General features: G+C 55.5%; 8 protein-coding genes across 8 annotated transcripts; all 8 read left to right on the top strand.

Moving 5' to 3' along the window:
- Nucleotides 1-730: 730 nt before the first annotated feature.
- JKF63_00968 (uncharacterized protein) lies at nucleotides 731-4,807 on the top strand (the record flags this gene model as incomplete). Its single annotated transcript, XM_067897017.1, has 1 exon — nucleotides 731-4,807. One exon carries the CDS (start codon nucleotides 731-733, stop codon nucleotides 4,805-4,807), a length of 4,077 nt encoding a protein of 1,358 aa, XP_067753174.1.
- A 1,053-nt stretch (nucleotides 4,808-5,860) lies between these two features.
- Nucleotides 5,861-6,787, top strand: JKF63_00967 (uncharacterized protein; the record flags this gene model as incomplete). The annotated part of the gene is made up of 1 exon (XM_067897016.1): nucleotides 5,861-6,787. The coding sequence occupies one exon, from the start codon at nucleotides 5,861-5,863 to the stop codon at nucleotides 6,785-6,787; it is 927 nt and encodes a 308-aa protein (XP_067753173.1).
- A 1,838-nt stretch (nucleotides 6,788-8,625) lies between these two features.
- On the top strand, nucleotides 8,626-9,681 carry JKF63_00966 (uncharacterized protein; the record flags this gene model as incomplete). Its single annotated transcript, XM_067897015.1, has 1 exon — nucleotides 8,626-9,681. One exon carries the CDS (start codon nucleotides 8,626-8,628, stop codon nucleotides 9,679-9,681), a length of 1,056 nt encoding a protein of 351 aa, XP_067753172.1.
- A 793-nt stretch (nucleotides 9,682-10,474) lies between these two features.
- JKF63_00965 (uncharacterized protein) lies at nucleotides 10,475-10,732 on the top strand (the record flags this gene model as incomplete). Its single annotated transcript, XM_067897014.1, has 1 exon — nucleotides 10,475-10,732. The coding sequence occupies one exon, from the start codon at nucleotides 10,475-10,477 to the stop codon at nucleotides 10,730-10,732; it is 258 nt and encodes an 85-aa protein (XP_067753171.1).
- A 934-nt stretch (nucleotides 10,733-11,666) lies between these two features.
- On the top strand, nucleotides 11,667-13,109 carry JKF63_00964 (uncharacterized protein; the record flags this gene model as incomplete). Its single annotated transcript, XM_067897013.1, has 1 exon — nucleotides 11,667-13,109. The coding sequence occupies one exon, from the start codon at nucleotides 11,667-11,669 to the stop codon at nucleotides 13,107-13,109; it is 1,443 nt and encodes a 480-aa protein (XP_067753170.1).
- Nucleotides 13,110-14,255: 1,146 nt separating this feature from the next.
- Nucleotides 14,256-15,374, top strand: JKF63_00963 (uncharacterized protein; the record flags this gene model as incomplete). Its single annotated transcript, XM_067897012.1, has 1 exon — nucleotides 14,256-15,374. One exon carries the CDS (start codon nucleotides 14,256-14,258, stop codon nucleotides 15,372-15,374), a length of 1,119 nt encoding a protein of 372 aa, XP_067753169.1.
- A 959-nt stretch (nucleotides 15,375-16,333) lies between these two features.
- On the top strand, nucleotides 16,334-16,822 carry JKF63_00962 (uncharacterized protein; the record flags this gene model as incomplete). The annotated part of the gene is made up of 1 exon (XM_067897011.1): nucleotides 16,334-16,822. One exon carries the CDS (start codon nucleotides 16,334-16,336, stop codon nucleotides 16,820-16,822), a length of 489 nt encoding a protein of 162 aa, XP_067753168.1.
- A 1,281-nt stretch (nucleotides 16,823-18,103) lies between these two features.
- JKF63_00961 (uncharacterized protein) lies at nucleotides 18,104-18,544 on the top strand (the record flags this gene model as incomplete). The annotated part of the gene is made up of 1 exon (XM_067897010.1): nucleotides 18,104-18,544. One exon carries the CDS (start codon nucleotides 18,104-18,106, stop codon nucleotides 18,542-18,544), a length of 441 nt encoding a protein of 146 aa, XP_067753167.1.
- Between the last annotated feature and the right edge of the window lie 681 nt (nucleotides 18,545-19,225).

Raw genomic sequence — 19,225 nt, 5'->3', positions numbered from 1 at the left:
CTCCCTCGGCTCTCCCCTTCTCTTCTGTTTTCTTTACTCCACATGTTCTCCGGGATAACGTGTCTGTGGCACTTGAGGGAGTGCGTATTGGGGGGGGGGGCATGACAGCAGGACAACTCTCCCACGCACGAACGTATGCGCGTGTCTTTTATCGTATCGTTGGTATTGAGCCTAGTAGCCGACGAGCGGCCCCGCTGCGCATATGTTCACGTACAAAGGCGACATCGCACGAAATGGATGCAGGGCTACCTCAAGCCGCCATGGCTTGTGTTCCGCTGATTGCGCCAGACATCCACACGTACACGCATGCACATCAACATCACCTGTCTTAGCCACTGTGGCTCGTAGCGTGAATCGACGTTAACCTGAAAAGTCTCGAGCGACACTGATGCCGGCTAGTTGTACCTCTTCTCATCTGCTTTCTCTCTGTCTCTTCCCCCTCTTTTTTTTTTGTTTGTTTGTTTCACTTCTCTCTTTACCGCGTCCCCTGTCACCTAACAATGCATTCGCCATCCCTGCTGTACCACCAAGCGCCCCCTGCATCGTGGCGTTGCGCATACCCCCTCTCCCGTCTTCGCACCGCTCACTCTGCAGAAGAACGTCGCCCGTGTGAGTCGGTGCGCAAAATTTCACTCGCGTTGGTTGTGCCTCGTTTGTTTGTTCGTCTGGGAGCCGTACCCACACATCTTTGTTATAGGTGGCTTTTCTTACATGGGTATGCGCTGAAGACATGAGCTTCGAGGACGACTACCGAGCCTCCATCGCGTGGGCACACAAGGAGGATCGCGACAGCCGTGCCCGTCGTCGCAAGTTGCGCAACGAGTACCAAGATGCCCTGAATGAGGCCCGCATTTCGAAAACTCGCGGCTGCTTTTTGAACGATATTTGTTTCCACGTGACCCGCCTCTCCACCGCAGAGGAAGGCGTCATGCTGACGCTTCGACAGACTGCAGGCTGTTGGTCGGAGGTGTGCGAGCGCGCGATCACCCGTCAGCTCGACATTGAGTCGGCAAAGAAACACAAACAGGTCCGAGACATCGCGTTACTGGAGCACACTCGCCAGCGAGAGGTAGAGGCGCAGCTTAGCGTGGAAAAAAGCGACCAGGCACGTTTGGAGGCGTTGAGCGCTCGGTACGCCGCTCGGATGCTCGCCGATCGTAACGGGGCTGTGTGGGTAGCACTGGAAGATGTGATGGAGCGCACTGCGCAGTGCTTGACTGGGCTGGAGACGAACTACCTCAGCCACTCGAGCACACAGCTCCTCAAAGCGTTTTCCGTGGACGCGACGCTGTGGCAGCGGTCTTCGGCGGAGGACATCGCTGTCTCAGCCGTCAAGGAGGCGTTTCATCACATCTTGCACGGCAGTCCGTACGCCCAGTCAAGCCCAGAATTTCTCGCCCTTCTGGAGCTCTGCTACGAGCAACAGCGATCGAGACCACCACTGGCGCAGGTGCTTCGGTCTTGCTCGGTGCCGATCTTCGTGCTAGATGGCCCCAAGTATGGGGGCAAGAGTCTTTTGGCCAGTTTTTTGAAGTCAAAGTACCACATTTTGTGCATCTCCGATGAGTCGCTAGTGCAGCGGGCTCTGCAAGCCGCCTCATCAGACGCCACGGAGAAAGAGGAAGATGTCCGCGACTGGGCCACGCTCGGACGCTGCGTGGAGGAAACGCTTCTGGATGGGCGCGCCGTGGAGGCACAGCTTATGACGGAGCTGCTCTCCGTGCAGCTGACGGAGCTGCAAGACGCACGCGAGGCGTTGCCGTATGACGCCGTTCTTCTCGAGGGGGTCTTCCGCACCGTCGATGCCTACAAGACCATTGCGCAGCGATTGAGCAGCGAGCCGGTGCACCCGCATCAAATGGTTGCGCAGCGATGGGGTCTGTCAAGGGCGGCAGAGGGCGGCAGTGACGCCGTGGCTCCCATGGAGGCCGCGACAGAGGAGCTGCCTCCCCTTTTGCGTCTCTCCGATAGTCTAGCAATAGAGCAGGAAGTGCCAGTGAAGCAAGAATCCAAGACGCGCACGATCAAAAAGGTGGATCTTGCTTCTCTCCCTCCGGTGGAGCTGCCAGAAGTGGAGGACACGCAGCCCTCCCAGGAGGCGGAGCGCGCCTTCGTGAAGCGGGCGGAGCAGGAGTTGGCCTCCCTTCCTACAGGGATCTCAGGGGTGCTGCACATCAGCTGTTCCCCTGAGGAGGTGTTTCGCCGCTTTGCAGGACTGCGCACGGACTGCGAAACTGGCAAGAGGTATCATCTCATCTACAATCCACCACCGCAGGAGCGGTTGCCGTACATGGTGCCACTCGGGCGCCCTGATGCATCGTCAGTGGAGCTATATGAAAGCTTCTTTCACCAGATGGAGAGATGGAGTGCCATACGCCGATGGCTGACGCGTCAGTCGGAGAGCCCTCCGTTTGCCCCCATCTACGAGCTGGCGGGCGACCGCACAGCCGAGGAGGTGCAACAGGAGGCACTGCAGACGGTGAGCCAGATAATCTCCGACTTCCAAATTAGCCAGCAGCTGCTTCACGAGCGCGACGCTTCTGTTGCCCGGCTAAGCGAGTTGCAGACGGCGTTTGAGTCACAGACCGCTGCTCGTGAGGCGGAACGGCTGCGGCTTGCCGAGCTGTACACTGAGAAAGGCGCCCCACTCCCGCCTGCCCTCCAGGCGACCGTGAGGCCGTCGTGCTTGCCAACGGCGACACTAAGCGCTTCTGCGGCCAATGTCATGCTGGAGGCTTTGGCACATTTCACTGACCTTTACGAAGCCGACTACGCCGGTGTCTGGCGCGGCACAACGCAGCTGGTGCAAATGTTTCTCCACTATTACACCCAAGTGGAGTCGCAAATGATGTTATACTGGAGGCGGCCGGATGACAAACAGGCGATCTTGCACCGCTTCCAAGAAAGCTTCGATTCGCTGCCAGCATCCCTGCGGGTGTTGCCGACGTGCAAGGCCGAGCTGCACCTGTCGCTGGACGCGCTGGGTGATGCACTCCACAGGTGCATCGCCCTGCGGGACGCCGAGGCGAATGGCTTGCTTGACTTGTTCACCAGCAGGGCAAGCTTCGTGGGGGGCTGGCAGGCGCTTGTGTGTCAGGAGTTCGCGCGCCTCCTGCAGGCTGAGGTGGATCGATACGTCTTCGCGTTTCACATGTTTTCCTTTTTCCTCGGCGCCGTCACGGGGGAGCCACTCATGTTTGATGACGTCGAGGCGGACATGCCGCGGCTGTCGGCGAACAGCCCTAACCGACTAACGCAATCGGTCAGCGCTATCGCGGATCTTTCGTTGGGGTCGGCAATGAACATAAAATCAGCCAAGGAGAAACGAGCGGCAACATCCAAGAGGGGGCACCGGGCAGTGGAGGAGCAAAATGAGAAGATCGCAGAGGACCAGCTTGTGGAGCTGATGCAGGGTGTGCTGAACGGCTTTTCAACCATCACAGATAAGCTTAAGGCTGCCGTGGAGATGCATGGGAAAACAGCGAAGCGCGTCGGCGGTGGTACTGGTGGTGGTGCAACCATGACAACGAACAACCTTGCCGCACCGCCTCACGTCTTAGTCGTCGCTACGTCCAAGTGCTACGCGTTAATGGAGGCCGAAAGGGCTGCCGCTTCCTCGCGGGTGGCATTAATGTACTCCTGTTGGCAACAGTTGCTGAGGGAGGCGGACACGCACGCCAAGAAAATGCGCACGCGAATGGAGGCAAGCCTTTCAGAGATGATGGCCCGAGAAGCTGTTGCCGCAAACACAGCTGTGTACGTTTTGCGTGAGTGTGTGGAGGCAGAGAAGAAAAGCCCTGCGATGCACCTGGGCTGCACCACCTTCGCAGTTCTCCCGGAGAGGGCGACGGGGGTTTCGCACAATGCCGAAACTACGTCCGACGCGCGGGGGCCCACAATGGTCACGCAATCGAGGACTAGATCCACAAATGAGGAGCGCCGGAGCTTCATTACAGACGTGCCGCTCTGCGCACAGCTGATCGATCCGCAGCTCACCCTGCACCCGGGGCTCACAGCGGTGCGGCTGCTCGAGCTTGTCCAGCACTTCCGCTGCGTTGCACCAGATTATCAGCTAAGTCGCTTCGACTTTCTGCTTCTCGTGACGGACCAAGACTATACCGAGGCTGCCGCTATCGGTCTGGACGCGGCTCACATGGTTGTCAAAACCCGCGAGGAACTCTTTGACACGTTCGACCCACAGCATACCGGCTTTGTAGACTGGCGTGAGGTGGTTGTGCACCTACTTTTTTGGGTCACACCGGTCAGCGCAGCAGCCACGCCGGCGGTTGTCACCGCGCAGAGGGGTGCTCGAGAGTTTTTACTCCAGGATCTCCTGGACACGCGAGCGAGCCTCGGAGTTTGTGGTCTAACCGAGGAGCAGTTTCTCAAGGTGCCCCGTTTTATTGACCGCTACCTCGACAGCGCGCTGGCCGAAGCCTACACGAGAATTCTGTGGAGCACATTTCATGACCCCACCAACCAGGTTATTCAACCGCACACACTGCTCGGTTTCTTGTGTGCCGACGCGCAGCCGATCCGCGGCTTCCAAAAGGCGTTCTACATTTTCTCTGCCCCGGGGGCAGAGGGCCGCGTCTCATTTGATGAGATGGACGCGCTCTGCCATCTCAAGGCGACAAATGCGCGATTGATGGGTCAAGCAGATCCGTGTAGAAAAATGAATCTGCGGCTTCTCTTTGACACGGCATTGAAGTGTACCTTCGAGGATGTCTGCGCCTCGCCAATCGGACGCAAAATGTTGAACCAGGCGGACCTCTTTCACCGCAGGCAATTCGTCAAGCGCAAGTAGAGGGTTTCCACCACAGTTGATGAGCGACTGCAACGCTCCGGTCTCTGGACTCTGGTCTTTTTGCTCCCGTCTCTGTGTTGCAGTTGCTGTTGTGCGCGGGAAGACCCAGTGAGTGCAACCGCGAGGAGGAAAGGCTGGGGGACAAAGCAGAAGCGCTGCGCTATGTATGCTCAAGGACATGTCCATCTTTTTCGCCCCTTGCGGGGAGGAGGGGAGGAGGAGGAGGAGGAGGGAAGTGTCTGTGAGCCCCCCCCCCACACACACACACCGCACCTCACACACACACACAGAGGCTGAAGGCTTTGGGTTCATCTCCCCCTTTCCTGCCTTTTGAATTTTTTCTTTCATGTACAGTGGCTTTTATTTTGGGGTAAATGACTGTGGTGCACTAGAAGGAGCGATTGGGCATTACGCGCGTGTTTATGTGCAGATGATGACCTTGTGATACTGACGCTATACAAAACAAACACACACACACGCATACAGATCGTATTGATGAGATATTGGCCGTGTAGAGAAGCGCCCCCAATGTTATTGATGTTTCTGCCCCCAATCAATTTCTATATATATATATATATACTGCACAGCTTCCACTTTCTAGAATTTTGCGACTACACCCAAGGGTGGTTGCTTGCAGCCGAGGTGCTTTGTGTAACCATTCTGAATAGTGCGGCCGCGTAATGTTTGCCAAGCACGTTCCAGATGGAAGGTGTTCTTTTTTTTCTGAAGTCACCCTCGATCTCCACAAACTCTCTTCTTTCCACGTGCGCGCTCCTTCTGCACTCTGGGCGTCCCCATTTACCTATGATTTCGTGTATCTGAGGCGATGACTACCCAATCGGTGGTGCACAACGGGGCTGCACCGCTCACCCCATGTGCTCGACCCACGCTAAAGCACACCACGCACTCTTCATCTGTTTTCATTTATTACTTTAGCCCGCTAATTCGCGGCCAGTCCACGTGAGTTTTTCCAACGCCGCGCCTTGGGAGCTCCGACTAGTGTTGCCAAATAAATCGCCTTGCACCGTTGTGATTGTGAGGGGTTCTCTCACGATGCCAACCAACTCTGCGTCATTGGCAGATCTGCCGTCTCACGGTAGTCGCACCGAAGGCCACCTGCAAATCCTTCGCCATCTAATGGGTGGCACCGCGGGCGGGGTGCTGCAGGCCATCTCCAGCCACCCCTTCGACACGATCAAGTCTCGTGTGCAAAACGGCATCTTCCCCTCTATTTCATCCTGCGTGCGGCACACGTGGAGGGAGGAGGGCATGCGCGGCTTCTACTCCGGCGCCACGCCGCTGCTCTTTTTCTGTGGCTTTCAAAACGCGGTGCTGTTCAGCCTCAATCAGACAATGAGGAATTGGATGACCCCTGCCGAACACGAATCCCGCACCCCACTACCGCTGTGGCGCGTCGCCATCGCTGCCCAGCTCACCGCCCCAGTTTACGTGCTTACGGTGGCCCCGGTGGAAAAGGTGAAAGTGCAGCTGCAGATGATCTGCAAAGACAGCAAGGACGCCTTGGCGGTGACAGGGCCTATTTCGTGCCTGCGCCGCATCATCAAGGTGGAAGGGTACCACGGTATCCTCTCCGGCTATACCCCAACGCTGATGTCTCGGCTGATTGGCCTGCCGTTTTACTTCATGGGATACCAGATTGCGCACAACACACTCCTCGACACGCCGCTCGCTTCCACATCAGGTGGCCGCGAAGTCGTAGTGCCGATGATGAGCGGCATGGCTGCCGGCATGTGTTTCTGGACCAGTAACTACCCGTGCGACTTCGTCAAAACTCGAGTGCAGGCCTCTCGGGGAAGGGTGTCGATTTCAGAGATCGCTCGCACAACGTACGCGGCCGGCGGCGTGCGCGCCTTCTACAAGGGCTACAGCGCATGTCTCCTCCGCTCCGCCCCAGCGAATGCCTCCGTGTGGCTGGGCATCGAGTTGACCACCAAATTAATGATTAGTCACGGCTGGTAGGACAAACTGGATATGTGTGTGTGTGTGTGTGTGTGTGTGTCTTTCTCTGGATTTAAGCGATACTGTTTGAGTGTGTGTCTGCAAGGGCGCGGACTTGCACGTGACAGCGAGTACACGTCGAAGTGGCAGGCAAGGCATCCATGACTTGGCGATGAAAGAATCCCAAAGGTTCCAGGTCGACTAGTCCCCCCCCCCCCCCCCCCACTTGTGTGCGAAACAGCGCTGCTGTTGTCTATGAAGGCACACTCGATAAATTACTTTCCGATTAAATCGGAGACGGCTGTTTCTGCATCACTGCCATCTTCCGTATCTCTTCACCCCCCCTCCCAAACATTCACCTTCATACGTCTGTCGCTGTTTTTGTTGTTAATGTCTCGCGGGGGGGGAGAGAGGGGGAGGGGGTATGTTGTTTCCTTCCCGTGCTCTTTGCAGCTCTTCGTTGCCTTGATTTGTGTGTCTACCGTGTACAGGTGACGGCTCTCTCTTCCCTCTGAGGTTTCTCGTATACGCGACTGGCAACGTGGGTCAGCTGAGTGCAGGGAGCGCCCGGGGTGAGAAGTGCCCCGCTGCGTAGCGGAGTCACAAGTCCCCTTATCCCTCCTCCCTACGAGCGTTGAAGCACCACTGACAGTGACAGGGCCAAGCACCTACGTCATGAGGGGAGGGATGGGGGGGGGGGGGGGGGGCTGTCAGTGGGTGATCGATCGCCACGGGCGTCGGCGGTCGTGGTGGCGGAGTGCCCCGTGACCGCAAACACGGTCGTGTCATCGAAATGATGGGCAATGTGCCGGCGTGACTCGGACGCACCCCCAGCCGGTGCTTGCTGCCAACTGTCAGGGGAGGGAGGGGAGGGGGGGTACCTGAGCCACGCCACAGGATGCACCGCGGGTCTCTGTGCACGCCGGGGGGCGGCTGTGTGTGTGTGTTGGGGGGTGGGGGTGTGAGCAGAGCCCGTGACCGAGGCCGCGCACGTATGACGGAGTGGGTGTTGCAGAACCGCGTGTGTGTGTGTGTGTGTGTGCCGCTGCTTGGCCCACACCGCGATGGGCCCCGTGGGGCAGACAGGCCCGGCGTGGGGCGGGGTGGGGTGGGGGCAGGTAAGAGGGTGCGGGGTGGTGCTGACGCGTTGTGTGGCAGAGTGCGCACGTCAGATGTAAAAAAAGAGTTCTGATGCTCACGTGGTGGGTTTAAGCTGTCCTAGCAAAGGTGCACGTCTGTGTGCCCGACATGACATAACCTTTTTCTCGTCTCTTAGCTGTCTCTGGCTTACTGTTTTTTTTTCTCGGACAGGAATCATCCGCGCGGCACACACGGTGCCAACACGGACAGGAGGAGGACCTGCGTGGTACCCCTTCCTCTGGATGTCAACTGAAGCAAAGAAAAACCGTTTATTATTGAGCAGAAGGAGGAGGTAACGGGTTCCGAGGTGTCTCGTAGTTTGGAGAAAGTGGACTCTCGTGGGTAGCGTCTTGATTGGTGTGCTGCACTCAAAGCGATATGAATGCATCTCTCTCTCTCTTGATCTTCGACTACCTTGCTCTTACCTTGACTCTTGCGCTGCGTGGGAGATACTGCAATATTTCCATGAAGTATCGTGCTTACTTCGCCTGACCCCCTACCCCACCCAGGCTGCTCTCGGCTGCTGTGGCTCCTGCTACCTTCCAGAAATATAGAAAAGCAAAACACACACAAAACACATAGACTCTCTCCAAAGGACACACACCCGCGCAGGATAGTGTGCGGATCCTCCTCATCGAACCTCTGGGGCTTGCATTCGCACACCCCCCACTCTCTTTCCTGACAGCTTTGCGTGCGAGAAAAAGAGTGCGGCATAAGCCATGTTGTGGGTGGACCGGTATCGCCCAAAGACACTTGACGATGTGGAGCTGTACCCGGAGCTGAAGGCAATTCTAAGCCGCCTTTCCAACGCGCGAGATCTCCCGCACCTCTTATTTTACGGCCCGTCCGGCAGTGGTAAGAAGACACGCGCCATGGCCGTGCTTCATGAAATCTACGGTCCCAGCGCCTTCTCGGTGCGCCTGGAGCATAAGAGCATCCAGGTATCTGACAGCAAGGCCGTGGACATTGCTACTCTCAGCTCACCCCACCACATCGATATCAACCCATCCGACGCTGGCAACTACGATCGCTCTATTGTCATGCAAATGATCCGCGAGATCGCGCAGACCGTGCCTCTTCACACCACAGCCAACAGCCCAAAGAATGTGCCATACAAGGTGGTGGTCCTCAATGAGGTGGATAAGATGACCCGAAGCGCTCAACACGCGTTGCGCCGCACGATGGAGAAATACATGAGCACGTGTCGCCTCTTTCTTATCTGCAACTCGACTTCGCGTCTGATCCCACCGCTGCGGTCCCGCTGCCTCGGCATTCGTGTTCCCGCGCACTCGAAGGAAAACCTGACGCTGGCAGTCCAGCGCGTCTGCGAGGGAGAGGGTCGGCCCCCTCCGTCAGCAGCGTTCTTGCACTCACTAGCGTTGCGCTCCGACGGTAACCTGCGCCGTGGGTTGTTGATGCTGGAGGCGTCTGCCATGGCAAAGGTGGATTGGAGTGGCAATGGCGCTGCGATACCACAAGCGGATTGGAAAATATTCTTAGATGAGATTTCGCACGACATTTTGGCAGAGCAGAGTCCGAAGAGGCTGCACGAGGTGCGCCTCAAGTTCTATGATCTTCTCGCCCAGTGCATCTCTGGCGAGACCGTTCTGAAGACACTAGTGGATAGCTTGCTGACGGCTGTGCCGCCATCCCTTCAGCACCCGCTAATTGAATTAGCGGCCAAGTACGATCATAACATGAAACTGGGAACGAAGCCGATTCTCCATCTCGAGGCCTTTGTTGCCGGCGTTATGAAACTCATCAAGCAACAGTAACGCACCTCCGCTCTTTTTTTAAATTGGTCGAGAGGTGGTGGTGGTGGTGGTGCTTGTGGTAAAGACCTTCATGTTTCCGTTTGATAATGAGGGGAAGGGTGAAGACTCTAAAAGGAAGTACTGAGGTGATGTGGATGTGAACGGCGTTCTCGTCTGCTCGCCGCTCGACAGTGAACGAGGGCAGGATTTGAGGAGAGGGGGGGGGGTCACACTGATTTTCATTGATCTCCGGGGCTGCGGCGGGCGAAATTCTGACGCCCTCTCCCCGCCCTCTCCCCCTCCCCTTCCTCCGCAAAAAAAAAAAGACACTGGGTTCTCTTACACGGAAGGGTGCCGAGACAGACAGAGCAAGCCTCCAGAATAGACGCCGCTGGTGCTGCTCTAAAGCACACTCTGCTTTCATACGAAGGGTGAGTCACGAGTGCTTTTCTTTTTTTTCTTCCACGTTTCTGTGTGAGATTTTGTTTCCTAAAGGCTGCTTCCTTCTCCGTTGCTGCATCCGCGCGTGTTGTCGCTGGGCCATGTGTTGCTTTTCTTGCGTATGACCCCCAGTGTTATGCACTATGTATCCCGCCGCCACCGTTTCTGTTTCCTCTTCTCTCTCTCTCGTTCCCGTTGTGGGTTGCATGCATCTGCCTTGCACAGGTGATTGCTCATGAAGGGGACACAGAATTTCTGTGCACCCCAGCTGTATCTCGTAGCCATTCCATAGAAGCCTGTGTCTTCGAACGAGAAGAGAGGCGCGAGAGCTACTCGTGTGTCGTCATCCTCATTTCCTTGAACCGCTGGCAGGATGTCCTTCCGTGCCACAGCGCAGAACTGTATGCTGTTCCACCCCACGTTATCGAACATGATGATGTTCAAGCCGACAAATGTAAACTTTGTGGCGCATTGGTTCTGCGGCCACAAATATCGTCATCGCTTCATGCGCGACAAGCGCTTCCATCCTTCGCATCAGGCTGCCTGTGACGCTCGCAACCGCTTCAGCAAAAGACGACATTTCAAAACAAACCGATGGAACTACACACAGGCGTACAAGGACATGCCGTAGCGACCCCCCCCCTCTCTCTCTCCCTCCCCTCTCCCCAAAAGGACGTGGTGTTGCACAACATGCATGCGGAGAGCGTGGTTCGGGAAAAAAAAGAGGACGTACGAATGGGGCGTGTGTGCGTTTGAAGAGGAAATGACTTTCGGCGACGCATCCCCCCCCCTTTACTGCTGCATCACCCCCTTCAGTTGTTGCGAAGCGCTTGTTCGCGGGAGGGGTAAAGAGGGAGAGGAGGAGAAAGAAGTGGCTCCAACCCCGTGGTGGTTGTCCTTCTTAGTAATGCGCCTTTGTCGAAATTGGTGACCGTGTAAAAAAAAAAACAGACCCATGCGCACCAGCGCAGACACACAAAGCGGTGTGATGTCGATGTGTGTGTGTGTGTGTGGTGTAAAGAGGGGTTGCACGGCTATCATCATCATCATTATCTACACAGCCGTCATTCTCCACCAAAACTGAATTGCGGACGTGTGCAGGCTCGGGTATCAATGGGCGCGTCAACGCGTTGTTTTTTTACAAGGAGTTTTTGAGTGGGCGTACAGATTGCGCCCGCGCGCGACGTTCTTTCGTCTATAAAGACTCGGCGCGTACGCGCACTTTAGTCTCCACTACATCGCCGCAGTCCTTCTCCCCCCCCCCCCCTCCTCCCAATATTCATGGAAGCCTCTCCTCTTTCTCCTCCTACCTCCTACCTCCCCCCCGTCTCCCCGGCGTGCGATCTTGTTCACAACAGAAGAAACTAGTGGGCGCCCCTTTCGTCACCCCCTACTCATAGACACAAGGATAGACCAACGAAAGTTGATCCTTGAGATTTGCCACTGAATCACCGGCTTCACACTGTAATGGGCATCCTGTGAAGTCACCCCTTGGAGCGCTTATCCCGAGAGGCGTCCCACATTCACTTCCTCTGAGACCATACATTGCCACTTCTTGATGAACTATGGGGGATCTTCGTGACGAGCTGGATGCTACAGTGCTCTTTGGGTCCGGGTACGTCTGCGTGGTCGGCCCGCCGAGCAGTGGAAAGACGACGTTAGTACTTGAGTACCTGGTGGCACGTGAACGACAGGGCCTTTGCTCTCGTGACGGAAACGCGAATGCCTTCTGTATGGAGTACGTCAGTGCGCGCAGCGCTTCGCATGGGCTATTGCGGTACCTAACCCATCGTCTGCTTCCCCATGCGCGGCGTCGGCGCCTCAGCTACGAGTGCACTCCGCTGGAGTTCGGTGCGTCGCTTGCCGAGTGGGCGGAGGCGCATCCAGAGCAGTCAGAGATGCACCTTGTCATCGATGACGTCGACACGGTGGAGTACAGTTCGGAGGAGATGAACTTGTGGCTTTCACATTACTTGCGTGCACCTGCCGCGAAGAGTTGCACCGTTATTATGTGGTTGATATCGGAGCTCCCGCCGCGGTTGTCTAATTGCTTCCGATACCACTTCGTTGCTCGGCCGGAGGTGCAGAGCATTCTTAAGTGGCTGCGACTTCAGTACGAAGAGGAGCGGCAGCTCCTTGCTGACCCCGAATCAGCAGAAGACCACGTCGACTCTGCTACTGGAACTGATCGGACAAGCACACTAAGCCCAGAAGAGGTAAACCGCGTCGTGCTGGATGCGTTCGCCTACTACGCTACTCATCAACCGATGTGCTGTTCTGTTGTGAGCCGAGATGTACGTCTCCTGGTGCAACGCGTGTATCAGATCCTCCCCCCGCTACTGCTGGAGGTGGCAGCGGTCGCATCCGCGATGTCAGAGAAAGCTGGGGAAGCGACCCAATCTCTGCCCACAGCAAGGAATGCAATTAACAAGCTGAATGCGCGCCACTTTGTCGCAGCCTGGAGTCAGTACCGGTGCGAAGGTGGTGGCGGCACTTCCTCGTCGGCAGCTACATCGGGTGCCGTCGGCGGTGGCAATGGGACTGCGGCGTCAGCGCATAATCCGCTCGTAATGGCCCTCAAGCGACTGGGCTACTCAGCGGTGCTCCTCGCCTTCGCTGCCTTCTATGGCGGTGCGGTGCCGAAGCGCAAGCAGCATCAGGTGTTTGGCCGCTCAGGGACTGGTGAGCGCAAGGCTATGGCATCTGGGACAAATGGTCAATCGCACAAGGCCGCAGTCCTATCCGCCTCTGCCCATGTCCTCACTGTGCGCCGACTTGAATTTCTTTACGACGCAATGCTTCGAATGACTACACCGCACATCGACCCGCTCGAGTTCACCACGTCAGACGTAGCGCTGCAGTACGTGCAGGGTTTTGTTGCGTGGGGTTTGCTCACCCCTGTTGTATCGCAGCGAAACCGCTCCTACCACTGCTGGATCCCGGTAAGCACTGCCCAGCAGCTGGCTCGTGAGCTCTCCCTAAGCTTGTTCGACCTCATACCTGCTTGACGGCTCAGGTTGTTCTCTTTCCGCTTCTTTGTTTTTTTTTGTTCGCCATTCTGCCATGCGTGCGGTTAAGTGGACTCTCTGATGGAGACACACTTCACAACCCCTGCGAGCTGCACTCGGAAGGCGATGTGAACTCCTCTGCTCTGCACGCAGACATACTCGTCCCTCTAAAGATTTGGTGCACAGCTTTTCGTTTTATCTGCACCATAAATTACACCTTTGAGGTCTAAGGATGTAAAATGTCTGGCTAGACTTAGCCCAGAGTTCTCTGCTGCGGCCTTTGATTCCGTTACTCACCCTGGACACTTTCTCTGCGCGTGCCCACAGCTGTGGCGACGTGTGTTCTTCATGATGCACCGCCTCGCGCGGGTGCTTTCTTTCTGCCGCGTTTGGCATCCTCCGCTGAGGGGAGGTGTGCGTGTGCGTGTGTGTGTGTGTGTGTATGATCACAGTAATCGAAGATGTCAATTCTAACGTGACAAGGACACAAGGTGCACATCGGCAGCATATGTGATGTGGCTCCTTACACATTCTCTGGCGTTTCCCTTCTCTTCCTCCAGTCGCCATCTCACCCCCCCCTTTCCCTTCCCTTTCCCCCCTGCTCTATCTACTCTCCCCACATCACCCATTTTTTTTTCTGCGCAACATCACGGATCCTTAAGCGCACGCACAAAGTAGTGAGCGCATTTTGCGGTCGGCGAGATCACTTTCACTTTCTGTCAGGGACACGTACGCGCGTCCTGTTACTGCTCAGCAGGACCTAAAAAGCGCCGACGGTGAGCCTCAGTGACTGTGCGAAGGAAATTCTGAATCGCTCCCCCTTCCTCTCCCCCAATCTAGATTGGTTTGTGTGTCGGCTTTCTTTGCTGGCGTTCCGAGACTTCTGCATAAGCCGACATCTCTCCGCATGTGTGTATCACAGTTGTATTCTTTGCTGCTACTGGTCGAGCCTTGCAGAGCTGGTTGTGGTCGATCACTAGATCGAGCTACAGAGAGACTGAACTTAAGCAAACGCGGCTTTTTTTTTCATTTGTGGTGTGCCGAAGCTGCAGTTATATATAGTTTTGTGTCTCTCTCCCGCCACACTGTCCATAATCGCTTCCCGCATCAACTCACACCACTGTCTCACACATCCCTACATCACCAATGACCTTTTTCTCCGCGTTGCTGCTCTGGAAGACGGAGCGACGTAAAATGTACTACTGGGCTGGCACCTTTGCCTGTGTACTGGGTCTGCTCATCTTCATTTACATCATACTGTCGATGGTCCTGCAAAACCAGCGGGTGGTGCCAAACTTCGTTGCGTCCTACTGCGCCATCTTCGCAACGCTGCTGTCACTGTTTCAAATTCTCGAGCACCTTACCTGTTTTTCAGACCCGGAGTGCCAGACGAAGATTGTCCGCATTCTCTTCATGGTGCCGCTCTTCGCCGTTATCTCCTTGATCAGTCTTCTTGCCCCTGGCGCGGCTGAGTACCTCAACCTTATCCGCGACGCCTACGAGAGCTACGTTATCTACGCCTTCTTTCAACTCATGATGGCGCTGATGGGCGGCATCGACACTGTGTACCGCACCCTCATGATCGAGGACCTCCCGCCAGTACGGCAGGTCTTCCCTTTTTGCCATCTGGAACCCATCAAGGTGACACCGACCTTTGTGCAAAACTGCCGGCTGTGCCTTTTCCAGTTTATGGTACTGAAGCCGCTCGTCACAATTATCGTTGTCATCCTCACGGCCAAGGGCGCGATGGGGTCAAGTATGTTGGATGTCACCAAGGGGACGTTTTGGACGTATTTGGTGTACAACATTTCTATCACAGTCGCATTCACTGCGCTGCTGTACTTCTACGTGGGTTTGAAGGACTTGATAGAAGGTCGCAATGTCTTCTTGAAGTTCTTGTGCGTCAAGGCCGTTATTTTTCTTTCCTTCTGGCAGGGCCTGCTCATCCAGGTTATATCCGCTGCCGGATATCTGCCCGAGTTCTCGTACTGGGAGCCCGCAGAAACACCAGCAGCACTGCAGGACTTATTGATTTGCGTAGAGATGATGCTAGTAGCGTTTGCGCACAAGTATTGCTTTGGCAGCGATGACTACATGATTAGCAGCGGCGCCGGCGACTACGTCATTGAAGACATCTCGGGTCAGGACGGGCTGAGCGCACGTACCATTCCGCCCATCCGCTTCGTCGTTGCTGAGAACCTCAAGTATACACTCAAGCATGAGGATATCCTAACGGATATGCGCGATATCGTGCACAACCGGTAGAGGAAAGGGAGGGATAGAAGTAACGAAAGGAGCCGCAGCAGGCAACGAGGAGACTTCTTTCCCTTCTCAAGGCAAATGAGGTGTGTGTGTGTGTGTGTGTGTGTGTGCCGCTGCTTGGCACACACCGCAATGGGACCCGTGGGCAGGCAGGTCTGGCAGTGGAGGAGGAGATAGAGAGTGGAGTGGAGCTGATGTGTTGTGTGGCAGAATAGACACTTCAGAGATAATTCAAACACGAATAAACTCTTTTCTGCATTGGCTATCATGCAAAGGCGGCGACTATTCCATTGTTTCAACTCACCTCCCCCCACCCTCCCCCCCTTGTCGTCCTCGGCTCTTTTTTTCTGTGTTGCTTGACACTTGCTGATCTTTGTTGTGGGTCTCGGCCCCCCCCCCCTCTCCCTTCTTTGTCATCGCGATGTCTCTGTTGCCGAATACGCTCCACCAATACTCTCTTTGTGTGTGCAGCAAAGCGGGATCACATCTCTTGCGTGCGCCAGTAAGGGGGGAGGACAGAACGCGGTAGCGATTGCAGGCTTCTCCGCACCCAAGTGGCCGATATATTTTCATGGTTGAGGATCCGAGAAAATGGTACAACTCACATGCACACCGTTGTCCAGTGTGGAGGGGGAGGGGGGTGCGCCGGCCACCCATTACCGTAGAGAAAGACCTGTAGCCTCCGAGTGCTATCAGCGGTGTTATGAATTCTTCTTGCAACACTTTCTTTTCACTTCTACAGCACTCCGCTGATCCCCTTGCTTCACCCCTCCCTCCTTGAATGGAACGGTAGCACACGTCTACGCACAATCTCCTCCCACTCCACTACCCTCACAACATCGGTGCGTAAAGGCTCAACGCATTGAGGAGCGATACTTGCTGATCACTGTTTTTCTTTACACCCCCGTCTTCCTACTCACCTGCCCACTCACCCTTCCCCCTCTCCCCTCTGGTCACACGCGATGCCGGCGAAGGGCTTTAAGAAAGCGGTCTCCCCGGAGGAGGTAATCGCGGCACGAAAGGAGAAGCTGGAGTCACTTTCTCAGCAGTGCGCCGCGGTGGAAAAGATGCTGGCAATTAGCACCGACCAGGGCCTCCGTCTCAATGCCGAGATCGCCGGTCTCGAGCGGCAAATAGCTGAGGCCGAGGTAATGGCGGAGAAGGAGAGTCGTGACCTGGACGAAAAGGTCAAGGTTCTCAGTAGCTATACTACAACCAATCTCGACCAGCTCCAGCAGCGTCACCTGAATATGGAGAAGTCTGAGCAGGAGGCAGAAGCGGATAATGAGTTGTTGCGTGGGAAAATCTCAGAGCTGACGGAGCGCAAAGAGGCCGAGCTGTCGCAATGGGAGGCGAAAGTGGAGGAGATGCGCACGCTGATGAATGAAAAGGCGCTTGATTTCGGTCTGCAGCTAAAAGAGACGTTGGCCAAGCGGTTCACGATAGCGTAGCAAAGCGACAGAGGGGTGGGTGGGGGTGTATTTATCTAGTCTTTGCTTTTGGTGAAGCCTGCTCTGCGCTCGTGGGACTTCCCTCCCCTCCCCTTCCCCTCTCGCTGATGCAACTCGGCTTTCTCCTGTGCGCTTCCTATCGTATCCAGTATGTGCGTGTTTGCTTGCGTGCGTAAAGGCACGGTCATGGGAAAGTGTCGACACACACACATCAACGATGACCGCTATGTAAACTATTTCACGTGCTTCTGCTCATATGGTTGTGTGTGTATGCCTCAGGTTTTTGTGTCCTATATGATACTCCTGTTTTCACCACCACCACCACAGCTACAAGGAAAGGAGAGCTGCTCCAAAAACTCCCGTCTTCTTTGTCGCAGGCGCTCGGCCAAAAAAAAAAAAGAATTGTGAGGAAAAGCGCCAACAGAAAGTGCTCCATCGAGCCCCTTCTCCGTATCTACCTCTGGTCCTCCTGAAGCTAACAGGCTCAGAGTAGTACTAGTGTCTCATGGCTCTTCCACATTCTTCCGTTTTTTTTTTTCTCCCCTCACCTGACAACTATGCGGGGTTTATCCCTGCATCACACCGCCGCTCTTCAATGCGCATGCCCCCTAAAAACGCACACACACACACACACATACACAAACATACGCTGCTGCTTATGACTGCCTGCGATTTCTCCAGCGACTCCCCCTCCCCCTCCCCCACCCCCAACACACACACCTCTCTATTCACTATTGCCCATTCTACCGCTATCACCCCCTCCCTCTCTCTCTCTCTCTCTTCACCCGTTTTCATCACAGAGAAACAAAGAGGGGGAACATAAAGGAAAAAGCCTCCATCCTGTTATTATCCACGCAGCTGGACAGACGATTGACGCGTGATTGTCTCTCTTTTTTTGTTGTTGTTCAACCGCCTTTGACGCATCACCTCTTTCTCCTTCTCGCCTATCTTCCTACCACGCGCGTCCACGAACGGAGAAAGAAAAGACGTTTGGCGCTTCGGTCGTCGTTGTCGTTGACGACTCTATTCAATACTTTTTTTTTCTTTCGAAAAGGGGGTCCTGTGGGGGCGATTATTCCCTTGCGTAGTGGCGTTTTTTTTCTCCGCTTGTGTCCCTACGCATTTCTGTTGCGCTCGTTTGCTGCTGGCCTGTTCTCTGCGCCCTGTTGTCAATTCCGGCGCCGCCCTCACTTCTTATCGCTCAGCCCCTCCCTCCCTCACCCCCCCCTCCCTCCCAAACCTGTACGTGACTCAGACTTCACTCCGCGGACTTCTCTTTAGATGAGCTGGCGCAACCTTTGGGGCTTCATCTCAGGCGCTGTGGATAACACCACGCATCACAACGTCGAGCCGAACACAGCGAAATCGGAGCCAGCGAACATGAGATCCTTTACTACAGGCGATCTGGCCCCGTTCACAGGCGAGAACGGTGTGCCAATCTACATGTCTGTGAAGGGCATCGTGTATGACTGCACCAGTGGAGCTGATTTCTACGGCCCTGGCAAGTCCTACGCGGTGTTTGCCGGCAAAGAGGTGTCACGGTGTCTCGGCAAGATGCTGATAAGTGACGAGGAGGCAAACGCAAACTGGGACGATCTCTCGCCGGAGCACATGCAAACCCTTGATGAGTGGGCCGAAAAGTTCGAGGGTAAATACCCCGTCGTTGGCAGGTTTGAACCGGACGAAGATTTCTACACCCGACAGAAAAACTTAACGCAGTGAAAGAATGTAAACGTGAGAAAAAACAAGAGTACATACTCTCAACACCACCACCGTCTGGTAGCCGAATGGGAATGTGGTCACGACATCTTTTACGATGAAAAAAAAAAACACCCACGCCGTTTAAAAAAAGGGGTGTGGTGTCCATTTTGTGCTGGTGTGTGTGTTTTCATGGCAACCCACGCACACCAAAGCCGTTAATTTTTTTTTTTTGCCAATGTATTATTCTCTCGACATCAGCAACTCAAAAAAAAATGTGCGCATGCGACTATTCCCCCGCCGGCACCCCCCCCCGTGTCCATCTCTGGTTGTATCGACAGCATCCTCCCCCCGTCATCTAGGACGACCCGCCTGCGATCGCATCCGGTCATGCAATCAAGAGGCTCTTCTCTCTTCCTCCCCCCACCCCTTCTCCTCCCCAATCCCCCTTTTTTTTTCAGATACGCACGGGTGGGGTGAGAGGGGAGAGGAGGGGGGGGGGAGCATGGGGGCTGGAGGAGGCGGGCAGCGGGCTCTTCGTGCATACCCACGGAATGGGTTGTGGTCCCCGGGATACCACGATGAGGTCACCGACAACCTCAGGGCTTCCCCGAAAAAGAAATGGCTCAGGTGAAGGCAAGCCAGCGTGAAGCTATGCAGTTGCATAGAGAACGTCATGGAAGACGGTGCGCGGAGGAGAATGCC

This window comes from Porcisia hertigi, chromosome 36 (assembly GCF_017918235.1).
Source record: "Porcisia hertigi strain C119 chromosome 36, whole genome shotgun sequence".
NCBI lineage: Eukaryota > Euglenozoa > Kinetoplastea > Trypanosomatida > Trypanosomatidae > Porcisia > Porcisia hertigi.
The sequence above is the reverse complement of the archived record's forward strand: the minus strand, read 5'-3'. Positions and strand labels throughout refer to the sequence as shown.